The 23,957-nt window shown below is 41.8% G+C and overlaps 2 protein-coding genes across 2 annotated transcripts; both read left to right on the forward strand.

Annotated features, from left to right (window-relative positions):
* Positions 1-434: 434 nt before the first annotated feature.
* HOXC10 (homeobox C10) lies at positions 435-5,626 on the forward strand. The gene is made up of 2 exons (XM_061615085.1): positions 435-1,385; positions 4,638-5,626. Exons 1-2 carry the CDS (start codon positions 557-559, stop codon positions 4,913-4,915), a joined length of 1,107 nt encoding a protein of 368 aa, XP_061471069.1. The 5' UTR covers positions 435-556; the 3' UTR covers positions 4,916-5,626.
* A 10,745-nt stretch (positions 5,627-16,371) lies between these two features.
* On the forward strand, positions 16,372-19,816 carry HOXC9 (homeobox C9). The gene is made up of 2 exons (XM_061615086.1): positions 16,372-17,091; positions 19,053-19,816. Exons 1-2 carry the CDS (start codon positions 16,533-16,535, stop codon positions 19,301-19,303), a joined length of 810 nt encoding a protein of 269 aa, XP_061471070.1. The 5' UTR covers positions 16,372-16,532; the 3' UTR covers positions 19,304-19,816.
* The last annotated feature ends 4,141 nt before the right edge of the window (positions 19,817-23,957 follow it).

Consider the following 23,957-nt stretch of genomic DNA (forward strand, 5'->3'; position numbering starts at 1 on the left):
ATTGGTACTAAGAGAAAAGGATAGAAAGAAAGTTAATTTAGGGGTTGGGGCTGATTAATTATTTTCCCCAAAAAATTAGACTTATTTTAAAGGGGGCAGGTGAGTGAAAGAACAGGTAAGAATGAAAGGAAAGAGGGGAAATGAAGGTTGATTATTTGCTGACCTTTTAATTTGAATTTGACTTTGCCTCTATTTACGCGTTCGCCTCGTTTATTTCCCCCCCTCACTCCGCTGCAGACACGCGTTCGTTCATTGGTAAACAAACTCGAGGAAAAGGAGGTCTCTCCTTTGTTCAACGTGAAGGTCCTGGGTTCTCTACCCTTCAGAAACTGATAGATGTCGCTGTTGCTCCACGCTGGTTTTTTCCTCTCTCGACAACTTGACCCCGGTGACGTCACCGGCGTCTGAATCATCAAGGCCATTTTCAATCCTCATTGGCCTGGCAGTCACGTGGCTGGGACCCAATGCGTGGATAATTATGGTGCTGATATTTTTCCCTAAAAAAAAGATGTCAGCCCCTGGCTGTAGTATTCCTCTTTAAAATCCCTCTCTGAAAATGTCATGTCCCAACAATGTGACTTCTAACTCGTTTTTGATGGACTCGTTAGCCGGTACCTGCAGAGGGGAGAATTATTCCTCTAACCAAGGAATGTATATGCAGTCTGGGAACGACTTCAACTGTGGAATGATGAGGAACTGTGGAATTATCCCGTCTCTTTCCAAAAGAGACGAGGTGAATAACGCCAGCCTGTCTCTCAACACCTATCCATCTTATCTTTCTCAGCTAGACACCTGGTGTGACCCCAAAAATACTTATCGAATCGAACAACCTGTTGCGAGACAACTCCCCTCCTGCTCTTTCCCGACCAATGTCAAGGAAGAAAATGCTTGCTGTATGTACAATGCTGACAAAAGAGCTAAAAACGCCACTGAGGCGACCTGCTACCCCAGTCAGATGCCCGAATCGTGCCTAAATAACCATGAAGTCCCCGTACCTAGCTACTACCGAGCCAGCCAAGGTTATTCCTCCATGGAAAAGGCGTCAGACTGCAGCAACGCAAGCGAGTTTGAGGAAAGTTTTGAACCCAGGGCGAGCCTCAGCCAAAGGAGTGAGCATCTGGAGCAACCACAGCCACCTCCTCCTCCTCCACCACCACCACCTCCTCCTCCACCACCACCATCTCAGCAGCCACCGCTATCACAGCCAGGAGCTAAACTCAGCTTCCCTGAAAACATTAAGCCTGATAATCTTCAGAACACCTCCGCCAACGAAATCAAAACAGAAAAAAGTCTCCCTGCTGCCAAAATAAGTCCGTCGGAAACGGAGAAAGAACTGAATAAATGTACAGAAACCAGCACTGACAATTCTGACAACGAAGCAAAAGGTAAAGGGACTCTTCTGGGCCTTAGGCAACTAACTTGAAAATCACAGTACTAATCAGAATAATTGTTGTTGTTGTTGTTGTTAATAATAATAATAATCAGAAAGCAATGATCCTGGTATTATGGTTCATTAGTTGCAGTAACTTTTCTCTCTACTCTTTTTTAATGCAGTCATTTCGAAATTGCTTAAGCTTTCTTCTCCCTTTCCTAAATAATAATAATAATAATATAATCGAAGTAAATGGAGTTGAGAATTAGGTATTCAAATGAATACAAACGCAAACATTAGTATTAAAAGTTCATGTTGCTATTTTTGTTGTTGTTGTTGCTGCTGCTACTGCTGTTGTTTGTTGTTCTTGTGTTTTGTATCTCTTCCTTTGGGGCGGATTGTGTTAGGTGTATCTGTTCATGGTGAATTTGCGAGCGAAGTCGTCGTGTTTATATTTGCTAAGTTCCTAAGTCTGTTGTAGGAAAGTTCGGAAATGATTTGAGTATGAACGAATGCCTTTTTGGTTTGTAGAAATTTCTAAAAGGCTATTTCCGCTAGAAATGTGCTTTTTTGTTGTTGTTGATGCCTTCCCTCCTCCTATCCTCTTTCTTTTCTCCCTGGGTAACACCTTCTTCTTCTTCTTCTTCTTCAACTTGCGAAGTCCGGATTGCTTGTTGAAGGTGGGGGGGGAGGGCTCGTGGAGATGGTTTGTCAAACACTTCAGGCTGGACTTGATTGTTGAGTTTCATTATCATTGCTGCATTCCTCATTGATAACCGCGGTTCCCGGCATCAGGAGTCTTGTTGGTGCAGACCCCCCACCCCCTAAAAAAACATTTGTGTCCTTGGAACATCTGTTTGAACTTTAGATATTCTAGGAAAAGAGCCTTCCAGCTATGATGAGGGGTTTTACACTGGAGGTTGCTTGTGCGTTTAAACTAAACAATTCTGGAAGTGAGGCTCTATATGGTTTATCAGATCCATTTGGAAAAGAAGGGCTTTCAGTGTTTAAGGAGAAAGAAAGAAAGAAAGAAAGAAAGAAAGAAAGAAAGAAAGAAAGAAAGAAAGAAAGAAAGAAAGAAAGAAAGAAAGAAAGAAAGAAAGAAAGAAGAGGCGTTCTGTTGTGAAAAGGGAATAAAATGTGTGTAGACCAAAATACGGCTGGGAGCGGTTTCAAATAAGAACAATGCCTTTTATGAGTTTGGCTTTGGAGTGCAGATTCATATCCTCTCAGAGCCTCAGCATTAGGGAATATACTCAGAAAACAAGCAGAAGAGAGATGTATTCTTGGGTTCTATGCCGGCCTGTGTAAGCACATGCATATGAACATACATGTATACCTGTGGTACATACGTAAGTATGAATGTATGCATGCCCCATCAATACATATGCATACGCATATTGCCTGTTTGGGTATCACAAAAGGAAGTGGGAATCCCATCCCCTCTTGTGCCTCTCGCCTGATATGGCATTTCGTTTAATATATATCCAATCTGATGGTGGAATAAATTATTTTAAATCCGCCAGTTCAACTGCCATATACGAGAGAGTGAGAAATTGCAAAGTCAAGGTTATGGGGGGGGGAGAACCCTCTACCAAGGTATCTGCAAAAGGAGCTTCCTCTGCCACATGAAGTACTATTTTCATGGGAGTCAAATTAGCAAAAATAAATAAACGTGATTGGCGTTTTGATTTGGAATAGGAGGAGTGGTGGAATAAAAGAGTATTCTTTGTCCTTTCATTTTGATCCTCAATGCAAACAATGATTATTTGCCTGCCAAATGTTCTGCCTAGATTTTTTCAAACTTTTCTGTTTTCTCGCCGTGGGAGGAAAGGAATGATTTGCTTGAATACAATATTTCATATATTTGCCATTTTCGGCATGGGTCTTATTTTTTTAAAAAAAAATATATTCACCTTTTATTTTGTTGGAGACGGTCTCTTAATTTCTGTTTATGTTCCATCAGCCCCGCCCAAGCCAGGATTTGGAAATGGAGTTTTAGGTTTTGGAAAAGGGAAAGCCTTAAAGGGATTTTACAGAGTTCAGTGGCAGTGGTGGTGAATGCATTGGAAAGCAAACACAACATGGATTTGCTTTTTTGTGTTTGCGAGGTTTTTTAAAATTTGTCTTCTACGATTTTGACCAGAATTCCAAGTAAGGGATTGTGTCAATCTAGCAAGCGTGTGCACGCGCATGCTTGCGTGCACACACATACATACACAGAGACCCATAGGATGTTATAATTGCAACACACCTTCCCTCCATTCAGACACTCATACCTTGGATACATGTTAGAGGGCTACTGCTGCCAACATTCCTGCATGTCCAAATTCAAATCCGAGGTGTTTATGTATATATGTATGTGCGTCTGAAGTGTACTGCAGTGGCTGCCTCTATGAAAATTGCATGTGCCTGTATGAAGGAGAGTTACTTGGAAAACGTTAGGACAGTATTTTGGGAAACAAATATGTGTAGATTTAGGGGGGGTTGTGTGTGTGTGTGTTTTAGAAAATATCTCTTCTTTGCCGATAATAAAATGATGCACTTCACAAAGGCTTAACGACGGAGAAAATGGAGACTAGCCCACTGAAGAAAACAAGTCACAGCCAAACAAAATATTTCTCCCTGAAATGTAATTTTCAGAATCATGTTTTGTGCTCTGCCTCGTTTGAAATATAAGCTGATGCTTTTCCAGTCGAAGTCTGAGCCAGTATGGCTTTATGGAGTAAAAGCTACTGCTAACTTGGGCAATTATTGAAGTACAAGTATTAATTTTACCACCACCATCCCCCAAAAAGCCTGCATGGCATGGTGTAGCTGCAGGAATAATTTCACAAAATTATATCCTGTGGACATGTCTGACACGTGGAAAAACACTACACCCGAGAAGAGTGCAAACCATCTCAACACCATTTGTGTGTTACGAAGGGTATCCCTTACGTGAACTATGCATAACTGTAACGCCCAAAAGTTAAGATCTGGCGTTCTATATCTGACCCCCAGGTGAATGTTGTGAATAGAAGCTTTAATGCACCTCTTTTTAATAGACACCGGATTCTGTTAGTGTTTAATTGGAATGCTAAAGTTTGTAAATAATAAACAAGAGGGAGCTAAAGACATTTATTTGAGCGGAGTATAGAGATTCTTGTATTACGAAAAGAAGATGCTCTTTGGTTTTTTCCTTTGTTTTTAAATGCAGTCTTAAGCCTAGGAAGCTCTCATTGCTATTCCACAGATACTTATATAATAATATTATTTTTAACAGAGGATATAAAGACAGAAAACACTACAGGAAATTGGCTGACAGCAAAGAGCGGAAGAAAGAAAAGATGTCCTTACACTAAACATCAGACGCTGGAACTGGAGAAAGAATTCTTATTCAATATGTACTTGACCCGTGAGCGCCGCCTGGAGATTAGCAAGAGTATTAATCTAACAGACAGACAAGTCAAAATCTGGTTTCAGAATCGCAGGATGAAACTCAAGAAAATGAACAGAGAGAATCGAATTCGCGAACTGACTTCCAATTTTAATTTCACTTGAAAGTGCTCAATAAAGGGAAGGGGCAGGGGAGAAATCATTACAAATCTTGTGCAGTATTTTTTATTATTATTATTATTGTCCTGGGTATAAATGCAATGCTTATGAGAGGAAGGGAGAGAGAGAGAGAGAAATAATAATCAAGACCTCAGGCTGGTGTGCAGTTCTATGATTTGAGTATTTACAGTTTGTAGAGCGAAGGTGCATCCATCGGTATAAGCATGAGAATATATATATATATTGCATCAATGTTTCTATGTAAAATAAAGAGTAAGGTGGTTGCTTAAGAAACAGCTTCTAAGATGTTTTAAGTTATTCACGAGCAGCACAAAGAAAAGAAAATGAGAGACTGAAGGACGTATTTCCATGCCTTTTTGTGTTTAGGGTACTAGGTGCATCTCAAAGTTCGCTTCTCATATTCTAGTGTAGTCTGCCTATTGTATAATAAAAATAATGACTGAAATGAGTTCCATATGTGTCTGTAATGGAAGTGGCAGTGGGAACATGCTCACATCATGTAGTTATGCAGTCTCCTTCCAAGGAGGAGGTACTATCGACCATTATATTTAAGAAAAGAAAAGAAAAAAGCAGTATTGATATGTTATAATGGGGGGGGGGTCTAGGGTTTTCTTTTGTGACTGTTATTTAAACATATTCTGTATGTGGTATCCTTTGCATGTATCTTCCTTTATGGAGCCAAATAAATTTCTTAGAACCGTGTAGAATTGGGTATTTTTCAAAGTGACCCCCCCACACCAAAAGAAGCACGTTTATCCCCACCCCTCCCTTTCTATTTTTCTATGTAGAGTATATTTTTTCCCCAGGACTCATCCTTTTAAGGCTTTCAGGAGAGTATCCTAGCGGGTTTAATATAAGTGAGAGACCATAACGTTGATTTAAATATTATCCAGGTGACCACAATAAGTCAAGGTCATAAAACAATAATGTCAGGACAGTCTTGGTAAGCGCTGGAGGTGGATTTTATGATCTGCAAATATAATGTGCTGCAGCAGTAAAAGATGCATTTAAAGGTGACTGTGGAGGAGGGAAGCAAGTCAGAAGCAGAGCAGCATTCTTGGGATGCAGACTCCTCATGGCTTTGGGTCTTTTTTTCTTCTTTTTTTTAAGGCAAGGCACGCTCCCTTTTGCCTCTTCTGGAAGAAGCACTCTATTTTTTTTAAAAAAGGAATACATTGTTTTATTTTAAAAAAAACCCACACACATCATCATCAACAACAACAAAAAAACCGAAAATGGGATGTCACGGTGGAAGACGTGCAAAGGTAAGACAGACGATTTCTTTGGCTAAGAGGCATGGCTGAGGTACAAGTGGATACTGTGTTTCTGTGTATACTCAAGGTAAAGGCAGAATGGATGTGAACTCCACTTTGAAGCTACATGGCTTTTCCACGGATGGGGCGTTCGGCTGGGTTTCTTCGGAGTTGTCTTTTTGATTCGAGTTTTCCTTATTCCTGTGTGACAGCTCATTTTCGAGCAGAATGTGCATGGCTGAGGAATGATGGTGCATAGATTTCCATTTTGATCCCCACAACCACCAACACCCTACCCCACCCTCCTCGTTTTCTTTCTGTGTTTTCTTTTTTAAACTTACTCGTGATGAAGTTGGGCTCTTGCTAGAGGTAGACACCATAGAGTCTGAGGTCTTGGATCTGTTTTTGGTGGCAGAACTAGGGATATCCCAAACATGTTGTAGTTGGGTATTGTAACTTAAGGTGCCTTTTGATTTCAGAATTTGGCTGGTATGGACTTCTAAGGACAGGGGGAGATAGGAACATTTAGTGGTATTTTGGAATGTTGTGGACACACAAACACACGCTTACTCTCTTCCTTTCCTTTGTGGATTTTCTCCCACTCCTTCCCCCCCTTTTTTTCTTCCTTGGGAGAGCTGCGATATCAGTTATCTGTGCAATTGAAAATGGATAATGTCAGAAGAGAGCCACTTTGCCAATGAAGGATAGCGGAGTGTGCTATAATTCAAGATTTCCGAGCAGCTCAGTTAAACGTTTCAACCGCAGAGACACAGGCTGCTAGAGGGAGAGTTGACTGCAGATTCTATTAGAAGGGAGGAAGAGGGGGAGGAGGAAAAGGGGGGTCTTAATGAAGAGATTAAAGATGTTGCCTTAATTTGAAGAATGCTTTCTTGGGGATGATGGCTTGGCTCTGGCGTTGCTTGGCTTCTGACTTTTGGTTAGGAAGAGGCAGCAGTGACACGACACCAAAGCCCACAAAAGGCTTGAATTTCTTGTCTCTCTTCTCTCCCCCTCCCTCCCCCTCCCTCCCCCTCCCTCCCCCTCCCTCCCCCCCTTTTTGTCTTCCCTCCTTTCTGACAGAAATGAGTGTGGATCTTCCGCCCTTTCATGCAGCTGATCCGTGGTTTAGGTAGTTTCATGTTGTTGGGGTTGGCTTTTAACTCGGCAACAAGAAACTGCCTTAATTACGTCAGTTAGTCTTCATCAAGGGCAACCTTCCTCCCCCCTCCCCCCCTCTTCTTCTTCTTCTTCCTCCCTTTCTCCCCCTTTTCTTTTCTCCGTTACTCACAAGCTGCGAGACCAGAGCTGAGGAACAGAGTTTTGGGGTTCTTTTTAACGCAGGGTACGAAGCGAAATTAGCAAAACGTTGTAAATGTTTTTTCCCCAAAACAGAAAGAGGGGAGGCGGGGAGAGTTAAAAAGCGGGGTCATGACTGGGTAGAAGGAAGCAGGTTCGCTAAACACGATAGCCCCCTCCATCGTCCCCAAGAGTCCCCCGCTCCACTCCCACCTCAGCTCAATCACATATATCTACTTATGGGCTTAAATGATTTTTGTTTGCTGCTATTGTTTCTGGCCGACGGTGCTCTGGAGGCAGACAAAGGGGTTCCCTCCGTGAGAATGCCTCATCAAATTATTGAGTTAGCTCAAGTTAAGGCCACAATAGTTGTCCGAGTGTCAACCGCGAGTTTTCGAGATGCACCATCTCTGTCTGTCTGTCTTCTGTATGTGCTCAATAAACCAGAACGTTGATGGTGATTGGAAGGGTAAAATTACAGCCTAGTAACTTCTGTGGCAATCTGCTGTTGCCATATTCTGGCCAGTACTCTAAGTATTAAATCAGATAAGTTATAGCTTATTATGTTCCTTGAAGGTGCACTGAAGAACAAAGCAGTAAACCGGGAGTCAAGGCTGGCTGTGTCCCCTTAAGAATCCAAACAGCTCAGGTTTAAAATTAATAGCCATTTTACATGCTAAAATCCAGGGTGGGCTGTCACTTAGGAGCTCGAGTCACACTGTAGCTTTCTGAACACAGGCTGGAATATAATCTGCTTTTTACCCCACTGTGGAAGATCTATGAAAGCTAAGTAAATGTTGACTAAAAGAAAAAGGAATGACTCTGCTCAGTTATATGATGAACAAGTTGTTGCGGAGATTATTGTTGATGATGTTGATATTGGGTGGAAGAGAATAAGGGTGAATTAAAAAAGATGGGGGTTGGAAAGGGGGGGACCAGCAATGTGAGGATCAAAATTTCAAGTAAAAGGGGTGGTGGTTGTTTATTTGTCTATATGGAGAACATAAATGTTGATTTGAGATCAGCAATGTGAGGGTGACAGTTTCAAGATAAAGGTGCTGTTTTGTTTTGTTTATCTATGGAGAAAATAAATGTTGAGTTGAGATCCTCCCATTTTATTCTTCTGTGTGAGGTTCAGGGTTACCCTCGAAGAATTAAGGGAGAAGACCAGAGCCACCATCCCACTCCCATGCAGTGCGAAGGTGGCATCCTGATATAGGAACAAGAGGTCATCCTATTTTGTGTTATCTTTCAGAAGGAAAGAAAGGACTGTTCTATGACAGGCTGACTTTACAGTCATAACAGAACATTTTCCTAAACTTGTAATAAAGAAGGGTTATGAAGACCAGTATTGTCTTGCTAGAGAGCCAAGATGGCAGACGATATGACTGTCCCCCCCACACACCCAAATTCAGTTTCAAATGGGAAACATTTATTTTCAAAGGAGGGCATTCCCCCCTCCCCGCATCTTTCAGTGCAAAATTGTTGGAATGCTGTTGCTTTTGTTGTGTTTTCTTATACCTCCCTTTAATTTGGAAGCTTCAAGCTCCTTAACAAACTTTCCACCGCAGAATTGAGAAGATTTGATGCTCCTTGGACTTAAGCTCATTCAGTTTTCAGAGATAAACGTGGTCTGTCAAAAGAACTTGCATAGGAAATCATAAACAAGCTGGCTTTAGGCTGTGGGCTTTTATAAATATGTTTTTCTTGGTTTATTATTTTAGATATGCGCCTTTTTAAAAGCATACTAACGGTCCTGCCTTTGGCTCAAAGTAATCAGTGTATGGACAGCGGCTATTTTCGGTATCTTCCTAAGGTTGAATACTCACATGCATTCCCTCCAAGCATTAGAAGTTTTAATAAGCAAAAGTAATGGATAAGCAAAGAGTTGTCCTTTGCGCTTTGTTACTGTAAATTAGAATTTCAACAGATAAATGGCTGATCACAGATACCATAATTATACACAATAGTCCTGGGGTAATTAATTGATCTCACTATTCATTAGGTATAGAAAAGTTTCTGCTTCTCCATATTAACAATTCTCAGGTCACCCCCTTTTTATTTTATAACAGCATGAAGAAAGGGGATGAGGGAGAAAAAAGCCTACCATGCAGTTATGAAGTTTAATTTAACCACCACCCCAATGTATAGAAGGAAGTCTAACGTAATATATGTTTAATCGACCCAAGTCAAGAAATGTAATAAAAGTTAAATCCTCCCCTACTGCGTTTTTTCTCCTTTAAACGATACTATTAGATCTGGATGAAAGCAGAGAATTTACAGGCTTAAACATTATTGCAGCGAGTTCCTTTATCTCTGATGCGAGAGCATGTGTAATTATAAGGATCTCGTGCTGTTTGGTGTACATCTCTCCCTTGACAAAATATTGTTTTGCTCACTTTACTAAAACGTGCTTGTCTTTCTGTTGTTATGCGTATAAAATATTAGCAGCATTCCAGTGTGCTACCAGTGTCGCTTCATTTTTCTTGTGTATGTTGCTGTAATTCTGCGTTTCACAGCAGGTGTAACTTCAAAAGGCTTCTCCCTTTGTGAATAGACCTGTTTTATCGTTTAGTTTCCCAGAGTTTTGAAGGTGTTCAGAGGGAGTCACGGATACACACATACTCTGTGTGTGTGTGTGTGTGTGTGTACACACATTAATTGGCCACAATCCAGCATTTCCACATACGCCCATTGATTTGAATTATTTGAAGTGCCCATAACCTGTGCTGAGTTACATTTGTACACTCACACACACGTGGGATGTATGTTTATATTTAAGTATGTGCACATATATGCTGTCTATGTATGTGTGTATAGGTATGCCTGTGTGTACACATATACATACATACATACAAAGGGTAATGAATAAGAAGATGCCTGTTTCTGAGGAGCCAATAGTTTGGTAAAGATAATTTAGTCCTCCATGTTAGAATATTGGTCTGTATGTGGTTTCGAACTGGCGATCTACCAGGAGCTTTGGACTTTTTCACTGATATCTTTGAGTGCATAAATAATATTTAATCTCAGCAACCTGGTGGTCAATTGGGAGGGGGGGGGAGAGAAATGCAAAGGACTCTGTCCGAGGTATTTTGTTTTGCTTTTCCCCACCCCATATTCTCTCACATAATTACTATCTCGTTTAAATAGTTCCTCGAAAGTCCAAAACAGGGCCCAAGTTGTTTCACCGAGTGCAAGGAAGAGTGTTGTCTCTGTGTGCGTGCGTGTGTTTTGCTGGCATGCGTGTGTGTTTTTCAAGAGAAAGTTCCTTTTACTGAGCCCTAGGGGAGCCTGACATGCGGAAGGCAGGTATAATTAACCGAGGCCTAGCGGAGGAGCTTGCACGCGGGGCTAAAGAGTCAGGCTGGAATGCGTCCTCCTTCAGTTGAAACTTGCCCTTGTTTATAAATGCTGCCTTCTCTGAATGCGTCTAACACCTTCCCTTCTAGCCGTCTCTGCAGCTCCTCGACAGCAGCTTGAAAACAGACGACGCAACTGGCATCCTGGATGTAGCCTTATCTTGTGATGACGATAATTGCAGCCTGTCTCGCTAGACAGGAGGACAACCGTGGCGGGAGAGTTATAGAAATATGTTGAGGTGTTGTTACTGTTGTTGTTTTCTCCAGGCACTGGGCTTGGTGAGTCTAGGCTGGCTGTCTTTTTCAGTTCATTCTGTTTGGAAATCTCCTGGCCGTGTCTGTGTGTTACCCCCAAAGATGCGAAATGAGATATGGCTCAAGGGACTAGGTCTCGTTTAAATGTTGCTGGCCTCTTTTTGACTCCCAAGATCCTGCTTCTGTGCATTAGTATTATTTTTGTTTCTTCTTCTCAGATTTGTTTTGGGAGAGACATCACAAACCAGTGAAATAAATTGGTCCTGAGGTTTAATTGCACTTTGGAATTTATTGTCTTCTGCACCCACCTCCAAGCACTAAAGATTCTGGCATCCAAAGTCATAACATCGGACAAAATTCGTAGCAACAAGCAAGCGGGGGGGGGAGGGGGAGACCATTAAACAGGTCCGAACTCCTCTAGAGTAAATTTAAAAATGAATGTCTATTTTAAGCTGCCTGCGTCTTTCCCTCTTCCTACCCTTTGCCCTTGGGTTAAATGTAAAGATCACGCCCATAGGAAATAAAGTTAAATACATAATTCCCATCAGTAAGCGGGAGGAGGGACACGACCCTGGCCCATATATTTAAGAAATCAAGAGGAATTCTGAGCTTTGCTTAAATTATTATCATTATTGCTGTTATTATTATCACTATTATTGTTATTGCTATGGGAATCGATTGTAGTGGGCGGCCGGAGTCAGTTGGGTTAAGAGGACATAAAGATTTAGGGTTAAAGGGAATCAGGTAGTTTCTTGGCAACATTTTCTATATAAGGAGAAGGTGGCTGGGGGATGAAGGGGAGATGGCGATTACAGCAGGAGAGGAAAGATCAACTGAAAAGCAGAGGAACAAAACTGAGGCCAGATCCGATCCTAAGTTCTTCTACTCGGAAGTCAGCCTCTTTGATTACACTGCCACTTCCTTTCCAGCCAGCGGGCAAAGGATCGTAAGCCTTAAAAGCTTGGGAAGAGAAGGGGGGGAATAAAAGGGGGTCTTCACATGGGGAAACTTCAAGGGATGAGTTTATGCTTAGTTTGCCTTCGCTTATGAAGGGCTGTCAACACTGCGACGCCTTCAGCCTACAGCTATGGGGGCCTGCAAGGGATGCGAAAACTGCGCCGGGAGTTCCCAAGAAGAGGGGGAAAGTGGATTTTTTAATCCGAACTTGACGGTGTTTATTGAACCAAGTGGAAACTCAGAGGGAAGGAATGCGATTTAAGAGACGCCGCTGGTCTGCGTGTCAAGGGTGGCGTGTGTTGGTCTGTGAATTCCAGGGCCCTCTCTGGAAGCTTGTTGTTCCAAACCGGTCTGCGACTTTCGTCCTCGGAATAGCCTGCGACACACAGGGAACTATTTATAAAGAGCTACGCCGTCCTCTCTTTCCCGACTTCTGCACAGCTTCCTGGTGCGAATCCAGCATCTGCTCACGCAGGAGTCGCCCTATCCGTGTGCGTCGCTGGGAGCGGGGTGGGACGGGGTTGCAGTCTTGGATCCCCCTCAGCCAGGAGTCGGTATAAGAGAAAGGGATGCGTGAAGTTATGAAGAGAGCACTCCGAGGCAGCTTCTGCTTCTGCTGGAGGGGTCTAATGGGATGGTAGGAAAGGAAACGATTTCAACAGGGCCAGCAAGGGTTTTAGGCAGACAGTCATCCATTGATGGCAGGATTCTCTTTACAGAAGCCTTAAAAGCGAGATGGGAATCGCAGGATTCCAATGATCCGATTATGTGCAGATCAGTTGGAGGCAGAGAGGTTCAGAGAGAGGAGGAGAGGGTGTGTGCCTTAAGCGGGTGTTCTTTAAGTTCCCTTATATAACCTTTCCTTCCATACCATAAAAAAATGGCGGAGGTACCCTAGAAGATTTTTTTTTTTTGGTCAGGACCATACAGAGGAGCAATAAAATCCCCAGTCGGAATCTCTTCTCCCCCCCTCCCTTTTTCATACACTTCACAGATATCGACTTGGGATACACACACACACACACACACACTGCATATATAAATGCAACTTTTCCACACACATACACACACACACACACAATCCTCTTTTCATATTTAGTTTTTTTTCGGCATAAAGGAGACAGAAGAAGCCGGGACGGGCCACGTTACTGCAGGACTGTTTGTCTTCTATCAGAGTAACACGATTTTGAGAGAAAGACACTCGTCTATAGCTGAGAAGGAGACACTTGGTAGAACGTGGAGAAACGTAGCCTTTTCACCTTCTAGGTGACGGTCTACGTTGAATGCCCATATTATCAACCTCTCCAACTGGAATTACATCTCCAAAATGAGAAATATTTCAGAATGGTCATTTCTTCGCCACAAAGGTCAGCCTAAGTTTGCCTATTTAGACAGAACCATGGGCGTAAAAGTATGCAAACAAAGTCTATTTCACAGGGTCTCATGTGATGTCCTGAGGTTATAAATGTAATTAAAAACTGCTCTGCTCCGTCTATGTTAAAGGCATCTCTTCATTTTATCTGTAGACAAACTGCTCCCTTCTCTCTAATTCCAGAATTGTTCGACTCCCAGGCATAGGACTCCTTGAACGAGGAAACCTTTGCACCACCAGCCCCAGAGAATCATTGGCTATGAACAACCTGCAGCACTGGAGGGAGGGGGGACTGATTTTAAAAAACCAAAAGGATCGAAGGCTTCCTTGTAAAGAAAGGCATCCTCAGTTGTTAGGTTTCATTCACGAATATTTTAATGAACTTGCTTACTTGCATTGAAGGATTAAGGTCAGCAGTGGTGTTTACGTTTTCACCACCTTCTCTTTTATAATCCACGATTCTTGGTGTATATTCACAAGTTAGATCGTCTGTCTCTGTAAAAACAACACTGCTCTTTTTTTCCTATGCTTTTCTGTCTGTCCTCCGAATAGTGTATATTTGTGCTGGTGCGTATATATGTGTGTGTGTGTGTGTGTGTGTGTGTGTGTGTGTGTGTGTGTGTGTGTGAGAGAGAGAGAGAGAGAGAGAGAGAGAGAGAAACAGCGAGAGAGAGATTTCCTCGCCCATCCAGTATGTCTAAGCAACTACCATTCCGTTGCAAGATTTATTTCTATAAATAAAATTATATTTTCCGTACAACTCAAGCGAACGTTTCATCTCCTCAGCACATTTCTCTGCATTCTCCCCCCCATCCCTTTAATTTCTGCATAGAGGAAGCCTCCAGAAAGGGTTAGAGCAAGGCTAGGTATTAGCTTTTCTTCGAACGTTAAGGGAAAAAATGAAGTCACTGGAGACTTTTGATTGACAGATAAAATGAAGTCAAGAAAAGCCAAAGGACATACTATGCTCCTACAGGACTATTTCTCTTCAAGAAAGTGAAAACGGTGTGAGAATAGTAGGCAGGAGATGTCTGGTTCAGGTTTCACAGCAAGACTGTTTGAAATTTGTATTTCTTGGGCACACACACACAGAAAGAGAGAAAGAGACAGAGGCACATCCATCTCTATTTCTATTTAAAATGTACCCCTTATGGAATGAAACACTGTTTCTCTACACCAACTAGGGCGGTTGGTGTATAAAGATCAAGAACTCCTGAATTAAGATGCAGTTTGGAATCTTTAATCAGTTCCATCAAGCAACTTTCTTTCCAGAGGCTTTTTTTTTTTTGTCAAAGGGGGAGGGTGGAGAAAGAGAGAGTACTGACTGAGATTTCTGCAAGGGTTTGACTGTGTCCTTCTCTCCCACCCGCCAACCTCCGTTTTCCCAAGCAAGGTGCCTAAAAATAAATCCATTCCTGCTCCTGTGTGTGTAGGGGAACCCTGCACACTCTATATCGAGGGTAATGTCACTGGTGGACACTGCATCCTTCTGGGGCACATGTCCCCCCCCGTCTCTCCTTCTCTGCCCTGTGCCTTTCTCTCCCCACCCCTCTGTCGAGAAAACCTCCACAACCTTCCCTGCATACACTTTTCTGTGCCTTCACTCTCCTTTTGTTGCAAATCTACCGCACTTCCAAGCCGTCTCTGCTGCTATTACATAGGAAATCTTGAATCCTCCTTGACAACGCCACAAAAACGCCTGTTTGTTGTTGTTGCTGTGGGGTTGTTGTTTATTTTGGGGGGGGAATTATCCTTTTGCAGATTTCCTTCCCAGAGCAAGCGACCAAAGCCATCCTTCCAGACCTCGAAGGGTACAAGCTATTTACCTACCATCTTACTCTACCAAGCAAAGGTTGTTATTAACACACACACACACACACACCTTCCAGTGAAGTTCCACAGTTGGTTTGGAACAGAAAAAGTTTCACTGACGTTGTTTAAATGATGATGATGATGATGATGATGATGTCAAGAAAACAGAATATAGTACAGCACTCTTTAAAACAACAACAGCTACACTCTGGCTCTCTTAACATGCAAAAGGTCCCTCAATCCCACCTATGCCTTAGAACTGAAACTTACACATTCAGTTTTATTTAATGAATGACACATTTATGAACAATCAAATGATCCTCGTAAAAATTTTATTGAAGGACATAAAAAACGTTCACGACTAGCCGAATAATGTAGCCTCTCAGAGAGCACAAAGATGAGAGACACTTTTTTGTTGTTATTATTTTCCACTCATGTTTTACAAGGTCACCCTCTCCCTCCCAGAAGATAGTTATCGTACGCACGCACGCGCACACACAAATTATATACATGTACATTTAGGCACATACATATACATGCATATAGAAATATCTATATTTATATGTCTATTTATATCTGTATAGATGTAAAGACAGAGTACACGACCCCAAGATTTCTTGCTGCTAAATAAGCTGACGAATATGCATCGCAGTAGAAATGACAAAAGGTTCTGTAATAGGGAAAAAGAGGGGGGAAAGAGCACGTACACACACACACACAAGCTGCTCATAGCCATTCATGGGCTGGCGCTGAAGAGGGGGCGAGCCAGCAGTGCAACTCTCTGGGACCTTGAACCGACCCCCTCCCCCTTGAAAGATATTCCATGTAATGTATCCATTATAGAATACAAGCTGTAGAAGCAAAGAGACCAGACAGAGACAAATTGCGTCAAGAAATAGTTCCTGTGATACCTTGCTACACCAGATACCTTGCCCACTCATTAATAGCAAGGCTATGGAAAAGCCAAGTCGCAGAGCGAGCCAGCCAGCGAACGAACGAGTCGCCTTTCAGCTCATGGCACGTAAGAACCAACTGCTGCTAATAACGACATTATTTCAAGAGTTTTATGAAAACCCAAGTCGCATAGGCGCTATTTTTTAAAAAAAAAATAGTAAGAGGGGAAGGGGAAAGGGGAAAAAAAAGACCAGCGGATTGATCTACACTGTATTTTTGGGTAAATACAATCACGTGAGAGCTGGGAGCCAATGACAAACTAGGAAAGGCTGAAAAAATAATTACCTGCCCTGATTGTTCTATGAGAAGATAAAAAGTACACATACAGTTCATACAATAATCTTATGAATGTAAAAGAGGGGGGAACAATGTCGGCTTCTGGTCCCATAAGCAACTATTATGTAGATTCCTTGATTAGTCATGAAAGCGAAGAACTGTTGGCATCAAGGTTCCCAGCTACTGGCTCTCACCCTGCAGCAGCCAGACCTTCAGGATTAGTACCGGAGTGTGCAGATTTTCCATCCTGCAGCTTTGCCCCCAAACCGGCCGTTTTTACTACTTCGTGGGCTCCCGTGCATTCCCAGTCGTCCGTGGTCTACCACCCGTACACCCACCAGCCTCACATTGGAGCTGACACCCGATATATGCGCACTTGGCTGGAGCCTATCTCCGGCGCGGTCTCTTTCCCAGGTTTTCCAACCAGCAGCCGGCACTACGGGCTTAAACCCGACGCCTTCCACGGCCGCAGGGACTGCGGACCGGTGGATGGACGTAGTTATCCGGATTATATGTACGGATCCCCGGGAGATCTCAGGGACAGAACCCCGCAGACTATTCCCTCCCCGGAATCTGAGGCCATCGCTTCCAACAAACACAAAGAAGAAAAGACCGAATTGGACCCTAGTAAGTCGAAGTCATTCTTCTTTACAACCGGGAAGGCATTACAGCCTCCTACACAGTACTCAATAAAAAGAAATTACCTTGCTGTTTAGAATTCTTGGCGTCCATGCCTTGAAACTCCAACTGGACAGGCTTAAAAACCTGACTTAGTAGATCATGGGAAGAGCTTGCAGTTGGTTTGGTTAAGGGAAGAAGGGCGGGAGGAAAGGGGATGGGGGGAGATGATATTAGTATGAGAATGACTGTGAGTATTATCGTTATTATTTTGTTTCCTCACCTTGGAGAATACACTTGTTGGATAAAATATTCATAGCCTCCCATGACCTCCCTTCCTTGCCCTCAGTCGTTCTTCCTTTTCGAGGAACAAGCTTGGCTAATACAACAATTCGGGCATGTGTGGGAGGGAAAATAATATTGATATGTATGTATGTTTATTTATTTATTTGGGGAGGGTACACTCAAGGCATGATTCATAAAATGTTTGCATCAAGGCAAAAAAGCATGTTCTGGGTGGTAAAAAAAACGGAGAAAATGAGTGTAGATTATCAAAAGCTAAATAACTAGCCTATGAAAATATAAATAACCGCTAGAGTTTAGCAGATGGGGAATGGGGGTCTTTAGATACAGCAGTGAACCATATAGATTTTGAAAAAAGTATTCTACAGTTCAACTTATTAGAAGAAGGAGTAGAGAAGAAATGCCCTTGAACACTGGCAAAGCAGCAGATCTAGAGCATCCCAAGGATTTCTGCACCTCTAGTTTAAAAAGTAATAATTCTTCTGCACAGTAAAATCTTCACTTCCTAGTGGCCATATGCCATTTAAGGGTGGGTGATTGTTTCTGGGCAATGAGGAGTGAAGGCACAGCAAGCAAAATATATGGATCTCCAGCCACCATCATGCCAAGAAATGATACCCACTTGTGTGTAAATGCAGGATGTCTGTGCGTGTGTGTGTGCATTTTTGTGTCCGTATATATAGAGACACTCACATGCATACGCGCACAATCTCATTCCCATGCCAGGTGTTTACAAACTCTCCAGGCCTAACAATCTGATCAAATGCTGATATAGTCCTGATAGCTTATGTGCATTTGTGTCATATATATACATAGGCAGAAGTATATGCTCTCTCACAGACACAGAGAGAGAAGGCAGAAAAGGAATTTGTTTAAGTAGCCTTGAATCAGGAACATATTTATCGACTTCAAATCTCCACAAGAATAATTTGCCTAAATTATGGTTTCCCTCTAACAACATTATAAGGCTGCTTAGTGCAGAAGAAGGTGATTTGGAACTGAGAGGGGGAAATGTTTTCTTGGAGTCAGTAGGCTTGTCCTGGGGCATTCTCAAGATTTTTTTTTTAAAAAAAATGCCAGCCATTCCATCAGCGGGAAGGTTATAGAGAGGGGACTGGAGAGTCACGGTTGTAAACAGAGTTTATGGGCCTGTGAAGTGGTGTGAATTTTGACTCTTTATGACTGTGTTCTTGGATTACTCCTACTAGTGTTCATGTGCAGGAGTATATTGTTATTATTATTCAACTCTTTGCTCCAGTTTTGTTTTGAAACTGCCCCTTGCTGGAGACAATGATCACTTAAATGAAAATAGTTGGAATTAGGGTGCAAAGCAGCTCTAGCAGGATTAATTGAGAAATGTCTCATTGCCTTCGGCATCGATGTGCACTGCACCTTCACTTTCTATAAAAGAATTACACACAACCTTAAACTATCTTGAAGGTCACTTCAGATTTGATCAGATCATGTTGCCAAAGAGAGGGGACTTTTGAAACACACACACACACACAAAACAACAACACTGAAGAAGAAGAATTGGCTGAGTCTGGATTTGGGGATTCCACAACCAAAGCTAATGATAGATACAAAAATCTCCATACATACACATATACACACACAATATAGCATATATTAAATATATAAATTGCTCAACTCTTTTTTTCCCCTAGACAACCCAGTGGCAAACTGGATTCATGCACGTTCTACAAGAAAGAAAAGATGTCCCTACACGAAGTATCAAACGCTGGAATTAGAAAAGGAGTTTTTGTTTAATATGTACCTAACACGGGACCGTCGTTATGAAGTGGCGAGAGTTCTTAATCTCACGGAGCGCCAAGTCAAAATCTGGTTTCAGAACAGGCGAATGAAAATGAAGAAAATGAACAAAGAGAAAACCGATACTAAAGACCAGCAGCAGTGAAATTGGCAGAGTCTCTCCAGTCAATGGAGAAGTCGAGGCGCTGGCTCTTCCTTGGGGTTCGAAGTGTTTCTGACTTTTTTACCGTGTACTGATGAGTGTTTAGAATTAGTTAAACACAGCAACCGTTCTTGGACGCAAAAGACATAAAGAGTGCTTTTCTTAAAAAAAACAACCCACAAAAATTTTTAAAAAAAATAAAAATTGAGACTAAAAATAAACATTTTCTTTTCTTTTCAGAAAACAACAAAGTACTTGAATTTATTTTTAGTATTTTATTTCGTAAGTTAAATTTATCCAGTTTTTTTATTATTATTATTTCATGTCGTCGTGGCTGCATATTTTGTACAAAAGGAAAGAAAAGACGGGGGAAAGGAAGAAGAAAGAAAAAGAGGGTTGATCGCTCAAACAATGTTTCTGTCATCGTGTCGAACGTTTCTGGTGTACTTATTTGTGTCTTCTATGATTGTCACAGAACCGTTCTGTAATGCTGTTATGTTTTGTTAAAGTAGAGCTGTAAATATATACCTAACATCACAAAAAAGAGGAAAAAACAGAGGTGTCTTTATTATTATTATTATTATTATTATTATTATTATTATTATTTTCCCTTGTAACCCCCTACAAGCTGCAAACGGGGAAGGAAACCTCTCCTTGCACTCTTAAAGATATAAACCCGGAAGATACGCCCATGAAATCAACACTGATAGTCTGTTGGAAAAAAACTATTGGAAGAATGCCCTCTTTCAGGAAGTCGGATAGGACAGAAAAATAATAGGACTTCCGCTCACATTTACATTTTCTTGCTTGCTTGCTTGCTCTCTCCCTTTCCCTTTCTCTCTCTCCCCCATCCCATATATCTATATCTGTATGTCTGTATAGTGGTAGACTCATAAAATGAGACGTTTGGGTAAGGGTGAGAGTGTACTACACGTTTTAATCTAGGGTAATTAATTGTAATAATTTATGACCTCGGGCAATCAAAGTATACGTACAAGATTAAATATGTGTGGTAAGCAGCTTTTGATCCCAGCAACATCCTTACCTTTGTTATCTATCTGAGACAACTCTATTGGAACTCTTTGGGATTATCAATGAAGTGCCAAAAACTTGTTACTGCGTTGCTTGCGGGGGCGGGGGCAGCCATCTAATTACTCTCTAGTGCAATGTATCAAGACAATTACAACCATCAATGGTTTGTTTGTATTAATGAGAAAGGGAAAGGATGGAAATAAGGGGATGATAATCAGCTAAACATTTTTGTTGTTGTTAAAGTTCTTTAAAAAAAAGTCTAAGGAAGTGGAGTTGAGGGCTGGTAGATTTTCCCTCCACTCCTCTGTAAAGAAGCCACTTTCTGGACATAGCGTTTTCCTTCATTTCCTCAGGCTGGCAGAAAGCAAGTCTAAGAGTGTTCAAAATCAGATGTTTGCACTTCGTAGGAACCTGTTAAGTGACACGAGGTGGGTGGAGAGGGTCTCTCTTTCTCTCTCTCTCTCTCCCCCTCTCTCTCCCTTTAATAGTCCATTGTAGCCTTTCTTGCAAATGGATGTTTTCCGAAGGTCCTTTCCCAGGCTGGTTAAATGAAAGGCCAAGGGATAAAAAATGAGGAGCCAGGAGAAGACTCAGCATAACAACTTGTTACGGGCTCTCTTTGTTTAATAGAATGAGCCGAGGACCGTTTTAATCTTTCTAATGATAAACAGATCGTGGGGTAATCGTGACTTCGCTTGTGGTTAGTCCAGCCGGATCCAACCTTATCGGTAAATAAATAAATAAATACATGCATACATAACAATTTAAAACCTGGAAGCCATTATCCCTGCTTATGTCATAAAACGTTTCTTTCTCAACCTTCTTGCCTTTTCGTTTCGTTAGTGCTCGTTTGTGGCTTTATATAGGAACTTCTTTTTTTGTGTAGCGGCGGCGGTGGTGTAGTGTAGGCTTCGGGGGGAGGGTGACGGACGGAGGACACTCACTATCCGCCTTCACAAAACCTAGGAGGAAATTTTCGCCTTCCTCCGCTAATCTTCTTCCAGTCGTCAAGATACAACCGGGGGGGGAAATAGACATTGAGGAGGAGCTGGAACAACGTTTTCAAAACAAACCTACTACCCAATGACGGCCACGTATTATTTCCACACTTTTTAATCAATACTAATAACAATAACAATAATAGACTTGTGGGGGGATGTGTGTGGCGAAACTTAGGGGGAATAGAAAGGAAAACCATTTCCATAATCTTTCTTTCTTTCTTTCTTTCTTTCTTTCTTTCTTTCATTCATTACCACCACCTCAGTGACAGATTTGCGGTCCACTGTGAGGCCGATTTCTTAACTTTGCTAGTTTACCATGCTTATAGAACCCTCCAATTCCACCAGACCTCATTTTCAAGATGACTAAAGATGCAGTCGCTTTCACCTCTCTCTCTCTCTCTCTCTCTCTCTCTCTCTCTCTCTCCCCCCTATCTCTACCCGACAGTCTTCAGCAGGACTGAACTCCCATTGGAGCTAATGGGGACGAAAAGAATGTAAGTTATGCTTCCTTTGTCTCCATAAGTCTGTTGTTCTCTTTCCCCCTCCCCTCCCCCTTTCTCTTCTCTGTTTCTTTCTTATTTTCTTTGCGTGTGCATGTTCTAATGCGAGAATACAGTTACAGTTCATGCGCAAGTCTTCTACCCAAAAAACTATGTGCGAGCGCGCACACACACATTTGAGAGACAGAGTCTGGCTCTAGCCACCTTTACTCAAAAGTAAACTCCAGCGAATTCAATGCCGCTTGCTCTCAAGTAAACGTAGATAGGACTGCAGTCTTAAGGTCCTTTGCATAGTGGAGGAGATCAACTCGTTGAATTGTTTTTCAATCTCCATCCAACCTTCCAGTTCAACCCTGCCAGGCGTGGTTGACTCATTATTGTTAAAACAAAGACAAGATCCCACCAACACCGCCTCTTTCGTGCAGATATACCTTTCTTGTGATTTCTTCAAATATATTTTAAAAATACTGCAATGTAGCCTACTCCGGACTTAGTCATATACACGTGTAATATATACATACTGGAAAGGGCTGTGTGCGTAAGAAGGAAAGTCCTCTCATCTTTAGCTTAGAAAAGACTCTTTTGTAATCGACACAAAAAGGACAGGATACAGCAGCTTTGAAAGCAACCCATAGGTACATTTCCGCAGCCCAAAAATGCCAGTTTTACAACTCTGTTTGTCTCAATGCTGGGTGGATTGAATAGAATTGAACAAAACAGGACCACAGAACCGGCTAGACGTCTGGCCTTAATTGTTTTATGGTTTAAATAAGGTGGGTGATCTTCTCTTTGAAACCGGATTATTGGAATGTTTTGTCTACCGCAACAAACAACAGACCCTCCCCATTACAGTCCCCCCCACCGTCTTCCTTGGCAGAGAAAGGAGAGAGGGGGGAATCTTTTAAAGCAGTGAGCGTTGGGGGTGGGGGAGGTTTATAGGAGAGGTGAGAGAAGCTGCTGCATTTTGCTTGCGTACTTGCGTGCGCGCGTGTGTGTGCGCGCGCGTGCGTGCAGGCGTATATGTGTGTATTGTTGTAGGGTTTGTGGCGGGAGGGGGGAATTACGGACAATGGGCAAATGTTTTATATATATATATATATATATAAACCACCATCAAAACCTAATTTTGGTTTGTCATTGAATAATAAGCGTTTCAAATTCTCCTACTGAAAGTAAGCGTGTTGATTTTGATTATCGCATTAAAGATGCCCTTATTTGCCCCATATTTTGTAAAATCAGATTTTGTTTCGTTTTCGTTTCCCTTTGGGCTTAATTGGACATATGTACTAGAGGGGAAAGGGGGGCATAAAAGGAGGGCGGTGACTGGTGATGGAAGTCCTTTTTCATTTTTTTTTTAAAGGAAAGGTTTTGTTTTGAAGGCTTGTGCCATGGGGAAAAATAGCGCAAGATGGCGCTGTTGCTCAATTTTAGAAGCGATTAGCAGATTTACTTACAAAGCCTGCGGTTAACACCTTTAGGCCTCTCTCTGAGATTGTAAGAAAAACAGACTTCAGCAAATAAGTATATACAAGCCTCTCACCTGCGACTACTAGCTATGGTTTGCAAAATAACGTCAAATCTGGATTGGAGTAAGAATACGCTTTTTCACTGCTAGTTTAGCTGAATCTTTGAGATAAAATACATGTTGAAATCAGATTCGCAAATCTCTCTGCAAACATAGACGCAATACATTTATGTAGTGAGAAAAGGAATCTTCCATTAACGGACAACTAGCAAAATATATCAGTACTTTGCCAGAAAATCTGTTTTATGTGTTTTTCTTTATTAAAGCTGAGTCAAGATACAACCCTGTGGGATGAATGAAGAAAAGCAATCACATTTTAAATAGCAGAGTCTATGTGTATGTACAACAAACAGTACATTTTTAAAAACAAAAACAAAAGTACAATCGGTTATATAAAGCTAGTTATGAAATATTGCAGTTCACACAAATTCTTGTATAAATTTAAAACTCCACCAGAAACAAAGAGTGTGGCATTTTCTATGAATCTTGGATGACAAAAAGATGGTTGTCTAACCAGAACAGCATCTAACTGAATTATATTAAATGCTTTACTACTTGAAGATTATCAGTCTCTTCACTGCATTTTCCTGTTAGGTCTC

Source organism: Rhineura floridana, chromosome 3, assembly GCF_030035675.1.
Source record: "Rhineura floridana isolate rRhiFlo1 chromosome 3, rRhiFlo1.hap2, whole genome shotgun sequence".
Taxonomy (NCBI): domain Eukaryota; kingdom Metazoa; phylum Chordata; class Lepidosauria; order Squamata; family Rhineuridae; genus Rhineura; species Rhineura floridana.